Source organism: Oncorhynchus mykiss, chromosome 20, assembly GCF_057628025.1.
Source record: "Oncorhynchus mykiss isolate SJ-2025 chromosome 20, ASM5762802v1, whole genome shotgun sequence".
NCBI classification, from domain to species: domain Eukaryota; kingdom Metazoa; phylum Chordata; class Actinopteri; order Salmoniformes; family Salmonidae; genus Oncorhynchus; species Oncorhynchus mykiss.
Window position 1 is genome coordinate 38,649,997 of NC_143041.1, and position 19,133 is coordinate 38,669,129.

General features: G+C 39.8%; 1 protein-coding gene across 1 annotated transcript in view; it reads left to right on the forward strand.

Annotated features, from left to right (window-relative positions):
• bmp5 (bone morphogenetic protein 5) overlaps nt 1–19,133 on the forward strand; it is a 39,692-nt gene that overhangs the window by 4,527 nt on the left and 16,032 nt on the right. Inside the window, exon 2 of the mRNA XM_021576472.3 lies at nt 1,760–1,952. Coding sequence (XP_021432147.2) covers nt 1,760–1,952 — 193 coding nt within the window. The remainder of the gene's footprint in view (nt 1–1,759; nt 1,953–19,133) is intronic.

Genomic DNA, 19,133 nt, shown 5'->3' on the forward strand with positions numbered 1-19,133 from the left:
TGCATAACATGTGGTGAGTAGTTGACTCAAAGAGAGAAAAAGACAATAGTTGGAACAGTTTTGAATAAATTCATTTCTTCAAAAATTAAGGAGAAGCAGCAGAGAGAGAGAGAGAGAGAGAGAGAGAGATTTCATGGTATTTTTTTTGTTATTGTTTTACCTTTCACTTACATAGGTAATGCAGCTCATTTAGCCTACTCAACAACCTGACTCCAACATTGAGGAATGCTAGATAGCTATTTACTGTATGTTAGCTAGCTGGCTAAAGAGTAAATCATAGTAATATGCTGAGACGTGATAGTCCGGCATCCCATTGTGACATTGCTACGCAGCTCTGATACGCGTCCTCTGTTCATTTGAACTTATTGACAGGTGGAGAAATAGCTTGAGCTGAGAATGAGAAAAGAATGAAAGTCAAAGGTCCAATATTCTATAACACTGCTGTGAGGCTATGAAACACTGCAACTCTTCCAAGTCCAGGTAAACTTTCAGTTTTATAAATGTATTGCCACCAGGGCCCACTGGTGTAACTGCTAAACTGCTTACTTCGCAATTATATATATATGGATTAGATTGTGGGTTTACTAACGCGTTAGTTCTAGTTTGTTGACTATAATGATGACAACGATGTAAGCTGTGTAGCGGTTAGCGGTTATGGTATGAAGGTTTGGCTTGGAGAGTTTTTTGCCCTTGGTCACAGCTATTGTGTTGTGCACTGAAGTCCACAGGCAAAGAGTGAAGGTTGAGAGGAGGAGAAACATTTTGAAACTATTTGGACTAATGATTACACCCCAGATCAGCTAGATGCAGTCAAGAGTGTGCAAGGCAGTATTGAATGTGTCACTGTCTGTCATCTTGATTACTCCAATTTGTCTCTCGACCTGTGCACCAACGTTATAAACTTTAATTTGCATGCTAAGTTGTAACAACCTCATGATGGGAATAGGGCAAATTAGAGTATCATCCAATATGCTGTAATATAAATAAAAACATGCTCATTAAAACAATTTGTCCTCCCTAATCTTAAAAGGCACGACCGCCAGTGGTGACAATATTAGTTAAATGAAGATGCTACACCTGCATTTATAATTTTTGTAAATTGGAAATGTGCACATTTTCTAATGTCCTCCTATGAAACAAGTTTAAACAAATATATCAGACAAAGATTAATATGGGTTTCATGTATCTTAATATGGGTTTCTTGTATCAAACATAGCCAATATGTTATATAGGAACTACAGGAGATCAATATTAGGTTGGTAAATGAGGTCCCAGCAGTCACTCAAATCATGTAAAAAAAAGGCTGTCTGATCACTTTTTCTCACGTGGAGGGGCAGACGAAAGTAACTTTCAATTATTGAAATCACCCTGTTTTTCATAACTGACAGCCCATTCATCATCGGCAGAGAATGTTGTGCGGCACACAGTGGAGGGCCTGTCTGGAAACTTCTACTTGTACTCAGTTGACTGATTGAATGGACTGGAGAGTGCTTTTGTTGGGAGTCAAAATGTTTGGATTGGCTTTTGGAATGTGAAAAGTTTTGATGAATTACTTTTTTTTCAGTTAGGTTGGTTACTGCTGTCACACCACATTCTGTTGCTTTGCAACACATTTTGGCTCTATTGTGTATCAGGGAGGAAGATATCGGTAATAATAATCACTGATCTGAATAAGGTTCATACATTTCCTCTCAGCATGTTATGCAGTTATGCGAGTCCTCTATTTAGTCCTCATGGAACATACTGTCTTCTTTTTCAGTGGAGAAAGACAAAGATTTCTCCCATCAGCGAAGACACTACAAGGAGTTCCGTTTTGACTTGACTCAGATCCCAGAGGGGGAGGCGGTGACTGCTGCTGAGTTTCGGATCTACAAAGATGGCAGTCCTCCTCGCTATGAGAACGTTACCCTGAAGGTCACCATCCACCAGGTCATCAAGGAATATCAAAACAAGTAAGCTCCAGCTGCTCTTCATTTTAACACCCCACATCATCCAAATTGAATATGAGGTATATCATTACCTTTTCAATTCTTCTGAAATGGTATATAAAGTCAGTTATGGACATTTAAAAGTCCAGAAACAGAAACAGATTATATTAACTGCCACCTTTGGAATAGGGTGAACTGTATATTTATGATTCATAAGTTCCACAATCTTTTTTTTCTAAAACAGTACTATGCACAGTAGAGTATCCTTGACATCCAGTTGTATACCTCTTTAGAAGGTCACTGTACAGTTGGTCTAAATCAAACTATGTTATGAACTGAATTTGCTGCTGCATGTAATTGATCATTCTATGGTTTAGAGTAGTGGATTCCTCAATCAAACGCCTATACGAAGGGAAGTGAAAGCACATTTTATTCTGTTTAACTGAGAGGAAACAGCCATCTCAAATGTCCCCTATTACTGTTTATAGGCATCCTGAATCACTGTACATAAAAGATGCAGCCATGTGAGTTTACAAACCAGTTTGCCTTGTTCTGCCTTGGCCTTTTTGCCCGTTAGAGAACCAAAATGGTTGCTCATTTGGGTTTTATATTGGATATTTTGAGAATGGAAGAACTGTCTTTATCACATGTCTGATGTAATATCTAAGTGACATGGCTGTAAATGTATGTTCACATGAATTCATTGATAACTCCAATCAATTAACCATTCAATCAATAATTCAATCAACCTACCAATCAACCAATAAATCAACCAACCAATCGTTTAATCTACCAATTAAGCAATTTACCAATCAACCAACCAACCAATCAATCAATCAATCAATCAATCAATCAATCAAACCACCAATCTTCCAATCCACCAAACAACCAATCAAACAATCTTCCAATCTACTAATCTACCAATCTACCAATCAACCAGTCAATCAATCTACCAATCTACCAATCAACTAATCTACCAGTCACGCAATCTTCCAATCGACCAATCACCCAATCTTCCAATCACCATGGTCTTAGAGTGAACCTAACATTTTATGAAATTGAACACAGCTTAAATTAGTTTTGAATCAGCTTTGAACTGATAATGGCACTGACGGGGATGGCTGCCGTTTTACGGGGTCCTAACCAATTGTGCAATTTTGTGTTTTTTTCCCCTCATTGTTTGTAACTTTTTTGTACATAATGTTGATGCTACCATCTCTTATGGCGGATCCCAAATCCCGTCATTCTTATGAAGAATAGACGGAAATATAGGGGGCGCAGATTAGGGTGCCTTGTGAGAATTTGTCAATGAGTGTGTAAGCCCCCTATACCATCTGTTATATTAGCCAACGTGCAATCACTGGAGAATAAACAGGATGAGTTCCGTTCGAGACTATCCTACCAATGGACATTAAAAACTGTAATATCTTAGGTTTCACCTTGTCGTGGCTGAACGACGACACAGATAATATACAGTTGACTGGGTTTTCCATGCATCGGCAGGACAGAACAGCTATGTCCGGTAAAATGAGGGGCGGGGGTGTGTGTCTACTTGTCAATAACAGCTAGTGTGCAATGTTTAATATTAAGGTAGTCTCTAGGTATTGCTTGTCTGAGGTAGAATACCTCATGACAAGCTGTAGACAACACTATCTACCAAGAGAGTTTTCATCTATATTTTTCATAGCCGTCTATTTACCACCACAAACCGACGCTCGCACAAAGACTGCACTCAACAAGATGTATAAGGCCATAAGAAAACAAGAAAATGCTCATCCAGAAGCAGCGGAGTGCTTCACTAGGAGCTAGTGTTTGGGGACTTTAATACAGACAAACTTAAATCTGTTGTACCTAATTTCTACCAGCATGTCATATGCAACCAGAGGGAAAAAAAACTCTAGACCACCTTTACTCCAAACAAAGAGACACGTACACGTACTCCCTCAACCTCCATTTGGCAAATTTGACAATAATTATACAAGTACCAGTGACTCGATCAATACGGAATCGGTCAGATGACGCAGATGTTACGCAACAGGACTGTTTTGCTTGCACAGACTGGACTATGTTCTGGGATTCATCCAATGGCATTGAGGAGTATACCACCTCAGTAATCGGTTTCATCAATAAGTGTATCGACGACATCATCCCCACAGTCACAGAACGTTCATTTCCCAACCATAGCCATGGATAACCGGAAACATTAGCACCGAGCTAAAGGCTAGAGCTGCCGTTTTGAAGGAGCGGGAGACTAATCTTATAAGAAATCCATCTATGCCCTGTCGTGTCTTCGGCTATGCCGGATTAAGTGATATGACATGCTATTCTATAAAAATCCTTTCTCTGTAATTAATATTACTTAATTGAGCTAATCATGTAAATGTAATTAACTAGAAAGTCGGGGCACCACAAAATAATATTTATAGAGCAGTTATATTCCGAATAAATTCTTAAAGACCTAGTAATATTTTACATCAATAGCAGTCAATATCAACCGTCAGCTTATTTCAGTCTCATATGAAAGTTGTAAATTCTTGGTTATCTTCACAAACTAACAAGTTGAATCAGCAATACAAAATTGGGTTTAATTATTTATTTACTAAATACCTAACTAATCACACATAATTACATATACACAGAATAAATCATACCTTGATTACAAATTATGTCATAAAGGAAAACGTACCTAGCGGACAGAACAGATATGACAGCTGGTTATCCAAAGAAAAGGGGGTTGTGTTTGAGTGAAAGAGCGGAAAGACTGAAGAAAAAGGGAGAAGTGATGTCTCGGAAATACAGTATCTTATGCATTCTAAATTACCGCCCATTTGGAAAAGGAAAATGCAATAAATATTTACTCTGAGCTGCGCTTCGGTAGGTTGGTGGTAGATGGAAGGCCGTGTTGCCCAACAGAGTCCTTTGTCCTTTGAAGAATGTCTCTGGTGGTAAATTGAATACATTGTAATAACGTCGTTGTGTGGTAGACGGGATACTCTGTCTGTTCTTTCCTAGCCCACGTTTGCAGCTGCTGTTGCTAACTCAACAGCTAGGAGGTATCACTTCAGTAGTGAATAAGAGTTCAAAGTTCATACCATTCGCAACCAAAGCTCACGCTGAGGTTGTCTTCGTTCTGTAGTTATTATCTGAACCCTTCTGACATCGGAATGTCATCCTAATGTACCCGGAACAGAAAGTTATATTGTCGTCAAGGTTTTAAATAGGAAGGGAGAGGAGGGCGTGTTTCATAGTTTATAACCAGTGTCTCTTCACGTGGGCGGGCCACTGAGTCGGGCCTAATTCATTCATGAAAACCCAATTCTCACATTTTAGAAGATAAAATCACATTTCATCCCCTCCCAAATAATTTAATATTCAAACATTTAAATTGCACACAATTCCATGTGAATCTGATAACTATAATGTGTAGACTTTCCACTGTACCGTTTATGTCATCTTATCATTGATGAGAATGTCTCAGATGACAACTGAACTGACATCATATTCATTAAGTACCAACGCATATGTTCAACTGGTTGGATTACGAAAATATGGTTCATTTCCCCCCACCTTCTGATGTTCCCAGAATCTCTGTTTAACAAAGGCTATTCAAGAGTCCCTCTGTAGAGTCAAGAGAGAGGGAAGGGAGAAAGGTATTTATGGGGGGGTCATAAACCTTACCCACATGCCAACGCCATGACAGCCCTCAGATGAACCATCAAACAGGCAACGTGTCAATACAGGACTAAGATGGAATCCTAGTACACCGGCTCTGATGCTCGTCGGATGTGGCAGGGCTTGCAAACTATTACGGACTACAAAGCGAAAAACAGCCTCGAGCTGCCAAGTGAAGCGAGCCTATCAAACAGTCTAAATCCCTTTTATGGTCTGTTCGAGGCAAGCAACACTGAAGCATGTATGAGAGCACCAGCTATTCCAGACACTGTGATCAGTGATCATGCTCTCAGTAGCCGATGTGACCAATACCTTTAAACAGTTCAACATTCACAAGACCGCGGGGCCAGACGGATTACCAGGACTTGTCTCAGAGCATACGCTGACCAACTGGCAAGTGTCTTTACTGACATTTTCAACTTCTCCCTGACCGAATCTGTAATACCTACATGTTTCAAGCAGACCACCATTGTCCCTGTACCCAAGGAAGCGAAGGTAACCTGCCTAAATGACTACCTCCCTGTAGCACTCAGGCCGGAAGCTATGAAGTGCTTTGAAAGGCTAGCCATGGCTCACATCAACACCATCATTCCGGAAACCCTAGACCCATTCCAAATCACATACCGACCCAACAGATCCACAGATGACACAATCTCAATCGCACACAACACTGCCCTTTTCCACCTGGACAAAAGGAACACCTACAGTAAGTGAGAATGCTGTTCATTGACTGCAGCTCAGCGTTCAACACCATAGTGCCCACAAAGCTCATCACTAAGCTAAGAACCCTGGTACTAAACACCTCTCTCTGCAATTGGATCCTGGACTTCTTGATGGGTCGTCTCCCGGTGGTAAGGGTAGGCAAGAACACATCTGCACATTTTCACATTTTCTTAACTCTATTTTCTTAAAATGGCATTGTTGGTTAAGGGCTTGCAAGTAAGCATTTCACTGTAACGTTTACACCTGTTGTATTCAACGCATGTGAAAAACAACATTTGATTTGATTTGATGTGAATGCATTTGAAAGTTTAGAATTTTTGGCGTGGATGTCTTTAGATCATTATCTAAAGCTGAGCATCCAGGTTTGGGGACATGCTTGTGACAGCTTACTCCAAGGGAGGCTTTTAAATGGCCCTTTAAAACCTGCACGGTTCTGTGAAACACTTGTGTCAGGCAATCAGGCATAAAATAAAAGACATCCTGTTTATATAAGTACATCGCTGAAGTTTAGAGGGTATTTTTTCTTGATTAATCAGCTTGTTCCGAGTAGCTTCAAGAAGGTAATTTGTCTCCTTTGAAATATCAAATCATGACCAGCTGCTTTTCAATTTGACTCTGTAAATCATCCATCCTATAAAAATGTTTTTATATGAAGAATATCATTACCTTGTAAATTCTTGTGAAATGGAATATACATTCAGTCATGGGCATTTAAAAGTCCCTCCACAGAAACAGATTATATTGAATGCCACCTTTGGAATAAGTTCCACAATCTTTTTTTTCTAAAACAGTACTATGCACAGTAGAGTTTCCTTGACATCCAGTTTTATACCTCTTTAGACGGTCACTGTACATTTGGTCTAAATCAAACTATGTTATGAACTGAATTTGCTGCTGCATGTAATTGATCATTCTATGGTTTAGAGTGGTGGATTCCTCAATCAAACGCCTATACGAAGGGAAGTGAAAGCACATTTTATTCTGTTTAACTGAGAGGAAACAGCCATCTCAAATGTCCCCTATTACTGTTTATAGGCATCCTGAATCACTGTACATAAAAGATGCAGCCATGAGAGTTTACAAACCAGTTTGCCTTGTTCTGCCCTGGTCTTTTTGCCAGTTAGAGATCCAAAATGGTTGCTGATTTGGGTTTTCAAATTGGAAAGTTTGAGAATGGAAGAACTATCTTTATCATATGTGAGATGTAATACCTCAGTGATATGGATGTAAATGTATTTTCAAATGAATGGATGAATGAATAAATGCATTAATTAATTAACTAACTAATTAATCAATAAATCCAAATCAATCACATTTTATACTTTTTCTTCACCTTTATTTTAACAGGGTGTCATATTGAGACCAAGTCTCTTTTTCAAATGAGCCCTGCACAATACAAACACACACATGAATACAAAACACAACACAAATACTAAATTACAAGACATAATCATAAAAAACAAACACAATCTTCCTTTAGAGCATCCCCCACTAATGCTGTACATTCCCTAAAGGGCACGAGGCATTCAAGCCTGAGCTTTCCTTGCAACACATTCTACATCTGTAGAGCATAACATCTATGAGCGGCTCTCCCTAAAAGGCTATGCATGGTCAGTCCAACGTCTGCAGTGGCTTTACAGCGTTTACTGTGATGCAGCTTCCGCAGAAGTCAGGGCATTCATACGTATTGTGCTTTATGAAGCAGAGTTGTTGTGAAGGAAGTTGTTAACGAAGTGAGTTTGTGTTGACACAGGACCTCCCGCCCCTACCATTCTTTAACCAATCATGTCAATGCGGAGCTATACGGAGCAATACAGAGCCCTCTTCATTGTTGCAAAATTTGGGAGGCGCACGGCAATGCGGTATGGACCTCAATGGCCTCTGCATGCCTCCAGCGGCTCCACAATTGTGTCATACCGTCCATACGGAACCTCCAACCACATTTGGAGATCAAGCATAAATTGGCCTTAAATCGGAAGCCACCCTTGGAACCTCTAGCACTATCCATTCTTGTGCCCTTAATCAGTCAATCAATCAACTCCAAGGGAGGCTTTCTCCAAGGGAGGCTTTCTCCAAGGGAGGCTTTCTCCAACGGAGGCTTTCAAATGTCCCTTTAACACCTGCACGATACTGTGAAACGCTTGTGGCAGGCAATCAGACAGAAAATAAACGACATGTTTACACTAGCCCATCTCTAAAGTTTAGAGGGTATTTTCCTTGATTAATCAGCTTGTTTTGAGTATCTTCAAACATTTTATTTTTCTCCTTTGAAATATCAAATCATGACCTGATACAAACATTTAGGCAATATATGGATATTGCAGAGCATTAAGTGACACAAAGTAATAAGAAATGCCACGAAATGAAGCTTGTCACAAATATATTATCATTAGGAGCTTGAATATACTTTTGTTTTATCTTAACTTTGATTCCAAATGGAGGATCTAGATTAAGATTAGATTATTTTATTGACTAGAAACATCCATTGTGGTATTTACAGTGCCTTGCGAAAGTATTCGCCCCCCTTGAACTTTGCGACCTTGTGCCACATTTCAGGCTTCAAACATAAAGATATAAAACTGTATTTTTTTGTGAAGAATCAACAACAAGTGGGACACAATCATGAAGTGGAACAACATTTATTGGATATTTCAAACTTTTTTAACAAACCAAAAACTGAAAAATTGGGCGTGCAAAATTATTCAGCCCCCTTAAGTTAATACTTTGTAGCGGCACCTTTTGCTGCGATTACAGCTGTAAGTCGCTTGGGGTATGTCTCTATCAGTTTTGCACATCGAGAGACTGAAATTTTTTCCCATTCCTCCTTGCAAAACAGCTCGAGCTCAGTGAGGTTGGATGGAGAGTATTTGTGAACAGCAGTTTTCAGTTCTTTCCACAGATTCTCGATTGGATTCAGGTCTGGACTTTGACTTGGCCATTCTAACACCTGGATATGTTTATTTTTGAACCATTCCATTGTAGATTTTGCTTTATGTTTTGGATCATTGTCTTATTGGAAGACAAATCTCCGTCCCAGTCTCAGGTCTTTTGCAGACTCCATCAGGTTTTCTTCCAGAATGGTCCTGTATTTGGCTCCATCCATCTTACCATCAATTTTAACCATCTTCCCTGTCCCTGCTGAAGAAAAGCAGGCCCAAACCATGATGCTGCCACCACCATGTTTGACAGTGGGGATGGTGTGTTCAGCTGTGTTGCTTTTACGCCAAACATAAAGTTTTTCATTGTTGCCAAAAAGTTCAATTTTGGTTTCATCTGACCAGAGCACCTTCTTCCACATATTTGGTGTGTCTCCCAGGTGGCTTGTGGCAAACTTTAAACAACACTTTTTATGGATATCTTTAAGAAATGGCTTTCTTCTTGCCACTCTTCCATAAAGGCCAGATTTGTGCAATATATGACTGATTGTTGTCCTATGGACAGAGTCTCCCACCTCAGCTGTAGATCTCTGCAGTTCATCCAGAGTGATCAATTTTTTTTGTATCCAAATCCGGCTTTAAACTTCTTCACAACAGTATCTCGGACCTGCCTGGTGTGTTCCTTGTTCTTCATGATGCTCTCTGCGCTTTTAACGGACCTCTGAGACTATCACAGTGCAGCTGCATTTATACGGAGACTTGATTACACACAGGTGGATTGTATTTATCATCATTAGTCATTTAGGTCAACATTGGATCATTCAGAGATCCTCACTGAACTTCTGGAGAGAGTTTGCTGCACTGAAAGTAAAGGGGCTGAATAATTGTGCACGCCCAATTCTTCAGTTTTTGATTTGTTAAAAAAGTTTGAAATATCCAATAAATGTCGTTCCACTTCATGATTGTGTCCCACTTGTTGTTGATTCTTCACAAAAAATACAGTTTTATATCTTTATGTTTGAAGCCTGAAATGTGGCAAAAGGTCGCAAAGTTCAAGGGGGCCGAATACTTTCGCAAGGCACTGTATGTTATACGTCTTCCACGGAAAGAGAGTTTTAGCTGTGGTAAATGCAATCAGTAGCCTACACAGTGTGGTGTGTCATGAAACAATCCAATGAAGATGAAGCAAACAACAAAGGAGGCACTAAGGCTGGGTTGACACAGGCAGCCCATTTCTGATCTTTTACCCAATTATGGGCAAAATATCTGATTGTTAAAATTGCCAAATATGGGCTAAAGATCTGATTGTTAAAATTACCAAATATGGGCTAAAGATCTGATTGTTCAAATGACCAATTATTGGCAAAAGATCTGATTGGACTGCTTGTGTAAACACAACTTAATGGACATGGTTACGCAAACATTCTGGCCCAATCAGGTTTTTCTTTTAATTAATTAAGACCAAACATACATTTTGACTTTATTTGTATTTGGACATGAAAAATAGGTTTTAATAAGTTACTGAAACTTTAGAACAAACATAAATTTGCATGTTAAGTAAATATGTCAATGTTATGTATGAATTCTACAGTTGATCTTTGCCTGGTCTAAAAGTGTTCTACATTGCTCTCCTTTCAGCTGACTGACTAGATACAGTTTGTGAACCTCATCATTGTATCTCAAACCCTGTTCTGTCTCATTCTCACCACACCAGGGGCTCACAAATATAGTTCTTGGATAAAGCTTTTCCATTAGCAAGTTCACCACTTGTGAAGCCTCAGAAATCCATCAGTTATCAGTCCTCCTGCTCTATGTGTTAACTATCAGGTGACTTGTTGCATTCCCGTTCAGTTGAAGCCATATTGGCCCAATAGGAGCTGCCTAGGGGGTTCCCATGGTAACCCTTATGCCTACCTGCTTCTCTTAAAGCTGTTCTGGAAGTGAGAAGCAGTGACATAGCTGAACACACAGGGGTCTACTTAAAGCAGGGCCCACATTCACTGGCCAAATATGTGTGCGGGTGATTGAAGGGGAGATATGGCCCTCTTGGGCTTTTCTGGAGGTCCTAGTCAATAAACTCTCCCATCTGAAGCCCTGTGCCCCAGTCATCACGGTCACCTTTATAGCTCACCCAGGTCTGGAGCCATCACACACCACACATTTAGCTTCTTAGGTCCTAACTGTTATTTTTCTGCTGGATAAAACTTATTCAGAGTTTCACAGTTCAGCACCTCCTTTCTCTGCTCCTCCCCCAAGAAGCACTCATAAAGACGGCTCTAAACTGCTCAACAGCTCAGACACATAGGACTTTAAATGTGTGGTAGAACAAAGACACATTTGTAACTTTAATGTTTTTTTCACTACTTGGAAATTATGGCCTTGAGTATGTGACTGGTTGATTAATATCCTGCCTGTCCATACATTGTGCGGTTGTGAAAACAGATTGTCTCTAATCTGGCCAGAGTCATTAGGCATGAATCGAAAGTTACAGAATGGTTACCTGGAGGAAAATGGAGAGGGCCATACTTTTTCAATTTCAGTCAAGGGGAGGGTTTAGTCTTTTTTAAATGTAGTCAGAGGAGGGTTTAGTCTTTTTAAGTCTAGACATGAGAAGGTTTAGTCTTTTTTTAAATCTAGTCAGTGTAATTTGTAATTGGTTAAAAAACATATTTTTACAATTAGTTGCTTATTAGGTTATATATCGATGTGTGCCCGATGCCACCCCTTGTCTATGATTCTCCGCTGGGCGTGCAATATCAATTGCGCCTATAGGCTATTTACTGTGGTCTCAATCAGATTTTCCATATAGGCTGTAGTCTACGAAGTGCACGCTTGGAGAATCACAGAGTAAAGTTACATTTCGAAAATAGCTGCTGTGACGGTGTAATTAAACTAGGCTGCATTACACACCGCAATGGATACTGCCTACTCTGCTCTTGCTAATCAAACACGTGTTTATGTGCTACCTGGCCAGTGGCTGTGCTGTGTAGGTGGCAGTTCAGAAGAAGAGTCAAAGGCTTCTTCTGATTTTTGGGAAAGGATTAGGCCTAGTCCAAAAAACGCACTTCTTGCGCATGGACTAGCCTATTGTTCTCATCAGTTTAAGGAGATTGTGAAGATTAGGAGGAATGAAGATCAACTTTGATAGCTTGCTACTAATATAGTTGATTTGATAAAAAACAGTATGTTTCCTGCCCGTTATGTACACTACTGTTCAGAAGTTTGGGGTCACTTAGAAATGTCCTTGTTTTTGAAAGAAAATCACATTTCAGAAATACAGTGTAGACAATTGTTAATGTTGTAAATGACTACCTTATGCTGTGTCCTACTCCCTTCACAGAACAGAGCAAACTGGCTCTAACCAGAATAGAAAAAGGAGTGGGAGGCCCGGGTGCACAACTGAGCAAGAGGACAAGTACATTAGAGTGTCTAGTTTGAGAAGAAGATACCTCACAAGTCCTCAACTGGCAGCTTCATTAAATAGCACCCACAATACACCAGTCTCACTGTCAACAGTGAAGAGGCGACTCCGGGATGCTGTGTTCTTTTGCCCATCTTAATCTTTTTTTTATTGGCCAGTCTGAGATATGGCTTTTTCTTTGCACCTCTGCCTAGGTCAGCATCCCGGAGTCACCTCTTCACTGTTGACGTTGAGACTGATGTTTTGCGGGTACTATTTAATGAAGCTGCCAGTTGAGGACTTGTGAGGCGTCTGATTCTCAGCTAGACACTCTAATGTACTTGTAATTTTGCTCAGAGCCTCCCACTCCTCTTTCTATTCTGGTTAGAGCCAGTTTGCGCTGTTCTGGGAAGGGAGTAGTACACAGCGTTGTACGACATCATCAGTTTCTTGGAAATGTCTCACAAGGATTAGCCTTCATTTCTCAGAACAATAATAGACTGACGAGTTTCAGAAGAAAGTGCTTTGTTTCTGGTCATTTGCCTGTAATCGAACCCAAAAATGCTGATGCTCCAGATACTCAACTAGTCTAAAGGAGGCCAGTTTCATTGCTTCCTTAATCAGCACAACAGTTTTCAGCTGTGCTAACATAATTGCAAAAGGGTTTTCTAATGATAGATTAGTCTTTTAAAATGATAAACTTGGATTAGCTAACACAACGTGTCATTGGAACACAGGAGTGATGGTTGCTGATAATGGGCCTCTATACGCCTATGTAGATATTCCATAAAAAATCTGCCGTTTCCAGCTACAATAGTCATCTACAACATTAACAATGTCTACTCTGTATTTCTTATCAATTTTATGTTATTTTAATGGACAAGAAATGTGCTTTTCTTTCAAAAACATTTCTAAGTGACCCCAAACTTTTGAACAGTAGTGTATTTATCAGAGTTATTGACAATAAGCCAGATTGGAGTAACTTACATTGTGGTGCTTAAACTTCGAATTAGCAGCCGCGCCACAATCAATCAGAAATGGACAGCTTAGGGTGCTGAAAGTAGGCAAATTCAAGTAAGCACAATTAATTTCAACCATCTTCATTTTAATTAGACTTTACTAACAACAAGAGGGCTTTGTGTTGAACCTATTTCTTCCTATTTAAGAAATAAGAAGTAGGCCTACCTGTTTGACAAACAAAATTAGGCTATATGCTGCTATATCCATAGATTTGTTGGTAAATTCCTCCACCCATATTGTACTCTTTAAAAAGCCTACCTCCGTGCAAGTGAAGGGCTGTTAAGTTTAAACCAAGACTTGAATTGAGGGGGTATGAGAGGCTATCCCATAGGCTGACCTTTTATTAAAGAAAATGTCTAAAAGCCTACCCTTTGTTAGCTTAAGATTTTGATTCAAATAAAACTGATCCGATTATATAAAGTGATCTATGACAGCGCTTTGGTCTGCAATGCTTTATGCTAGAAACAAAGTGTAAAATACCCGGGAAAGACATTACTCAGATGCATATTGATAACAATGTGCTTTTTTGTATTTAAAGGCCTACCTTAAAACTCAGTGCCTCTTTGCTTGACATCATTGGAAAATCAAAAGAAATCAGCCAAGATCTCAGAAAAAACTGTAGACCTTCACAAGTCTGGTTCATCCTTGGGAGCAATTTCCAAATGCCTGAAGGTACCACGTTCATCTGTACAAACAATAGTACGCAAGTATAAACACACACAGCCGCTATACCGCTCAGGAAGGAGACGCGTTCTGTCTCCTAGCGATGAACATACTTTGGTGCGAAAAGTGCAAATCAATCCCAGAACAACAGCAAAGGACTTTGTGAAGATGCTGGAGGAAACAGGTTCAAAGGTATCTATATCCACAGTAAAACGAGACCTATATCGACATAACCTGACATAACCTGACAGCAAGGAAGAACCCACTGCTCCAAAACCACCATAAAAAAGCCAGACTACGGTTTACAATTGTACATGGGGACAAAGATCGTACTTTTTGGAGAAATGTCCACTGGTCTGATGAAACATAAATATAAATATAATGACCATAGTTATGTTTGGAGGAAAAAGGGGGAGGCTTGCAAGCCGAAGAACACCATCCCAACCATGAAGCATGGGGGTGGCAGCATCATGTTGTGGGGGTGCTTTGCTGCAGGGGGTACTGGTGCACTTCACAAAATAAATGGCATCATGAGGCAGGACAATTATGTGGGTATATTGTTATAACATTTCAAAGCATCAGTTAAAGCTTGGTCGCAAATGAATCCTCCAAGTGGTCAATGACCCCAAGCATACTTCCAAAGTTGTGGCAAAATGCTTAAGGACAACAAAGTCAAGGTCTTGGAGTGGCCATCACTAAGCCCTGACCTCAATCACATAGAAAATGTGTAGGCAGAACTGAAAAAGCATGTGTGAGCAAGGAGGCCTACAAACCTGACTCAGTTACACCAGCTCTGTCAGGAGGAATGGGCCAAAATTCACCCAATTTATTGTGGGAAGCTTGTGGAAGGCTGCCCAAAACGTTTGACCCAAGTTAATCAATTTAAAGGCAATGCTACCAAATTCTAATTGACTGTATGTAAACTTCTGACCCACTAGGAATGTGATCAAATAAATAAAAGCTGAAATAAATCATTCTCTCTGCTATTATTCTGACATTTCACATTCTTAAAATAAAGTGGTGATCCTAACTGACCTAAAACTGTTTTTTTACTCATATTAAATGTTAGGAATTGTGAAAAACTGAATTTAAATGTATTTGGCTAAGGTGTATGTAAACTTCTAACTTCAACTGTATATTTCAGCAGGGGTGCCACCAGGGTTGGGTATGTTACTTTATAAATGTAATCGGTTATAGTTGCAAGTTACCTGTCCAATATTGTAATCAGTAATGTAACTTTTGGATTATCCAAACTCAGTAACTTAACCTTCTTATATTCAGTTACTTTTCGATTACTTTCCCCTTAATAAGAGGCATTCGAAGAAGACAAAAATGTTACCAATTGAACAACATCTTTTGCAGGATGAATCAATGTTAACGTTTACGTAGCTGGCCATACATCAATGTTACAATTTACTTTATGGGTCAGTTATGTAGACTTCTTCTAACCCATCGCTTTCTACTAAATATAATAATATGATTTAATTATATCTTTACATTCATATATATAATTTATAAGTCCAAAAATGGATGTAGCAACTATAGATTTCCCCTTGAAGTCTATCAAAAGTGAGTGAGTTTGAGCATGTGTCCATTAGACCCGTGGATGTATTTTATTTTGTCAGCATGAATTAGATTGAGCTATAAAAGTCCCACTTTTATTCCATAGGCTGGGATCTGCACTATTCATCTGTTGTAAGAGCTCATTTTTCACTAGCTGTCCACTGGTTTCAAAAACAATGATTGATAGGCAGCTTAAATTTCTTGAATTCAACCATTATTGTGTTCAAATATACATTTTGATTTGTGAACAGCCATCCACAACAACCACAATCCGTAAGGTGCAAATAGCTCAATGAGAGAGCAGCAGTGTGATTCACATCAATGCGCTATGTAGATATCAATAATAAGTGATATCCGTATCGCCGTAGACTACACCAGTGCTGTTATCCTTACTGCCAAGCATTTATTCAAGTTGTATAATCTTTGGATACCGACAGCAATTGCACCATTGGAAGACATAGCTTGGGCTGTAGCCTACAAAGGCCTATTCCTGCTCTTTTCCCGTGATCCATCAAACACTTTTGGTGTGTCATCATAGTGGTCTCTGACTTGTGGTCAGACTCGCTCAGGTGGAACAAACTTAAACTTGTGCCTTTTTTCAATGCTAATTTGAATGTCATTGAGAAAACAGAGAAGTGTCAAAGATTTTTCCCGCAAACATCCTTTCTGAATTTAAAAGTAATTCTCGATGTAATCATCTACTTTTTCAAAAGTATCTGTAATCTGATTGCAATATTTTAGTTTGTAACGTAACAGATTATAGTTATTCATTTCCTGCATTTTTACACAAACCAATATGCCATCTCTATTTAAAACAAAAAGTAGGCAAGAATTCCCACAGTCATCAAGCTAGGTAAGAGATCATTATTTAAATGTCTTCAACCAATAGCCTAACAAATGAACAACTCCTTACAAAAGATAGACTTTTCATTGTCTTTATTAAGACTTCCTCCCTATCAATTTTAAGCCAGACCGACCAGCCAGCCTGATCCTCCTGCACGCCCGACCCCCACCAATCTGGTCAATAACTCAACTCACTCCCAACACAATTTCCCTCCCAGTTCCCACCTTTAATTGTTTTAATTCTCAAGGAAAAGGTTTGGAAACAACAACAAAAAACACAACAAAAAATATATACATGTCAAATATACATTAACTCACAGAAACAGCAAATCCTCCATATAATTAGTCTCATAGGCCTAATAGTACTGTAGAGCTCTCTTTTTTTATTTTAATTTTACCCCTTTTTCTCTCCAATTTCGTAGTATCCAATTGTGTAGTAGCTACTATCTTGTCTCATCGCTACAACTCCCGTACGGGCTCGGGAGAGACGAAGATTGAAAGTCATGCGTCCTCCGATACACAACCAACCAAGCCGCTGCTTCTTTAACACAGCGCACATCCAACCCGGAAGCCAGCCGCACCAATGCGCCGGAGGAAACACCGTGCACCTGGCCACCTTGGCTAGCGTACCCTGCGCCCAGCCCGCCACAGGAGTCGCTGGTGCGCGATGAGACAAGGACACCCCTACCGACCAAGCCCTCCCTAACCCGGGCGACGCTAGGCCAATTGTGCGTCGCCCCACGGACCTCCCGGTCGCGGTGTAGAGCTCTTTTTACTTGCACACAATATAGCTGGGTCACCCCTTCCTGTCCCTAGGGGTCCACCACACTGCAGTGCCCCAACCCAACACACCCCACTCAGCTTTAGGTTCTTTGTGAAACATTAATTTATTGGTTTTGGATGTGTTAGGCCAAGACCAGAGTGACAACCCACAGGATGGCAGACCCCCAGGGCCAGGACTGAGCAGCCCAGCAGCTAGGGGTTGCCTAAATAGTTATCTCCTCTGACGTGGGCATGTTTTCAATACAGACTCCTTTAGTCATACTGTATTCCATATAAGGCACCGAGACCTTATGAAAATTGCCCAGTATACCCTTAATCTTGTAATAAATCAATTCTGGTGATACATAACTTGACATTGTGGGAGGATAACCAATCTTCCAATTAATGTCAATGCATTTCTTAGCTGCTATACATGCTTGGTTATACAGTTTCTTCTAATAACACAGGTAGAAGGGATAATCTGTAGACATGCTGAGATTAAAGAACATACTCTTTGCCAGAATTCAGCCAGCCTTCACAAGACCATAGCATATTCAAATATGTCCTCTTTTGTGTTTTACACCTCCAGCAGAGGAATTACATTTCTGAGTGCATGTAGTTCAGTTTCACTGGCATATAGTACATTCTATGGATGGTCTTAAACTGCCTGAGATGATATGAACATTACTGGGCATTCAAATATATCTGTATCCATTCATCATCATCAATAGCTTCTACCAGGGGCCAGATTCACAAAACATTACTTACGAAAAACGTAAGAAGTTTCTTAAAGAAAAAATAAGGAAGTTCATAAGATAGTTCTTAAATGCAATTCCTCAAAATGTTCTTAGGAATTCTGAGTTTTCTTTCGTAAATATCTTTCTTAAGAACTTCGTAAATATCTTCCTTATGTGCATTGACATTGGTGACGTGCTTGAAACCAGTCAATAAGCCTATGTGACAGGGATGATCAGATTTGGTTATTTTGGTATTTTTCACACATTATAGCCATCAGACTAACTATATCAAAATCTAAAATTGATAACCAAAAAAAGAGATTGAAGTGATGGTGGAGGAAATAGCAGCCAGGAAAAGGTTGCTATTGGTGAGACTTGATAACTGTGTGGTCACTGCAGAGACCAAAAAGAAAGGATGGGCGAGAGTGGCCGAGTCTGTCTCTGCCGTCGGGGGAATGGCAAGGGACAGTGACGCCGTAAAGAAGAAGTGGTCCGACATCAAGTCGGCTGCTAAGAAGAAGGGATCTGAGAGACCATTCATGTGGACCAGCTGGAGGAGAAGGTGTCGTCCATCATAGAGATGGTGGTAGACGGACTGCGCAACCGGTAAATTAGTTAGATACGTTAGCTAGCTAACGTGTAAAGACATTATAGCCAACAAAGCTAACAACGTTAACGTTAGCTAAGTTAGCCGTGTTCTTCTTTGCAAATTGACGAGATAGCACTAGCTATTTAACACTTCTAGAATATTGTAATATGTTGTTAATTACTAGCTAGCTAGATAATGCATGTTTAATTTGTATTCTTGCTGTATTTAAATATCCGTTAGCCAACTGTGTCTGTGGCGCAAGAAAACGTTCATGGTTACAACAGTATCCATTCGTCTCAAGACAAGGGTTTAAGCTGTTCTAAAGTTAAGTACATTTCCAAGAAGAAATTCTAAAGC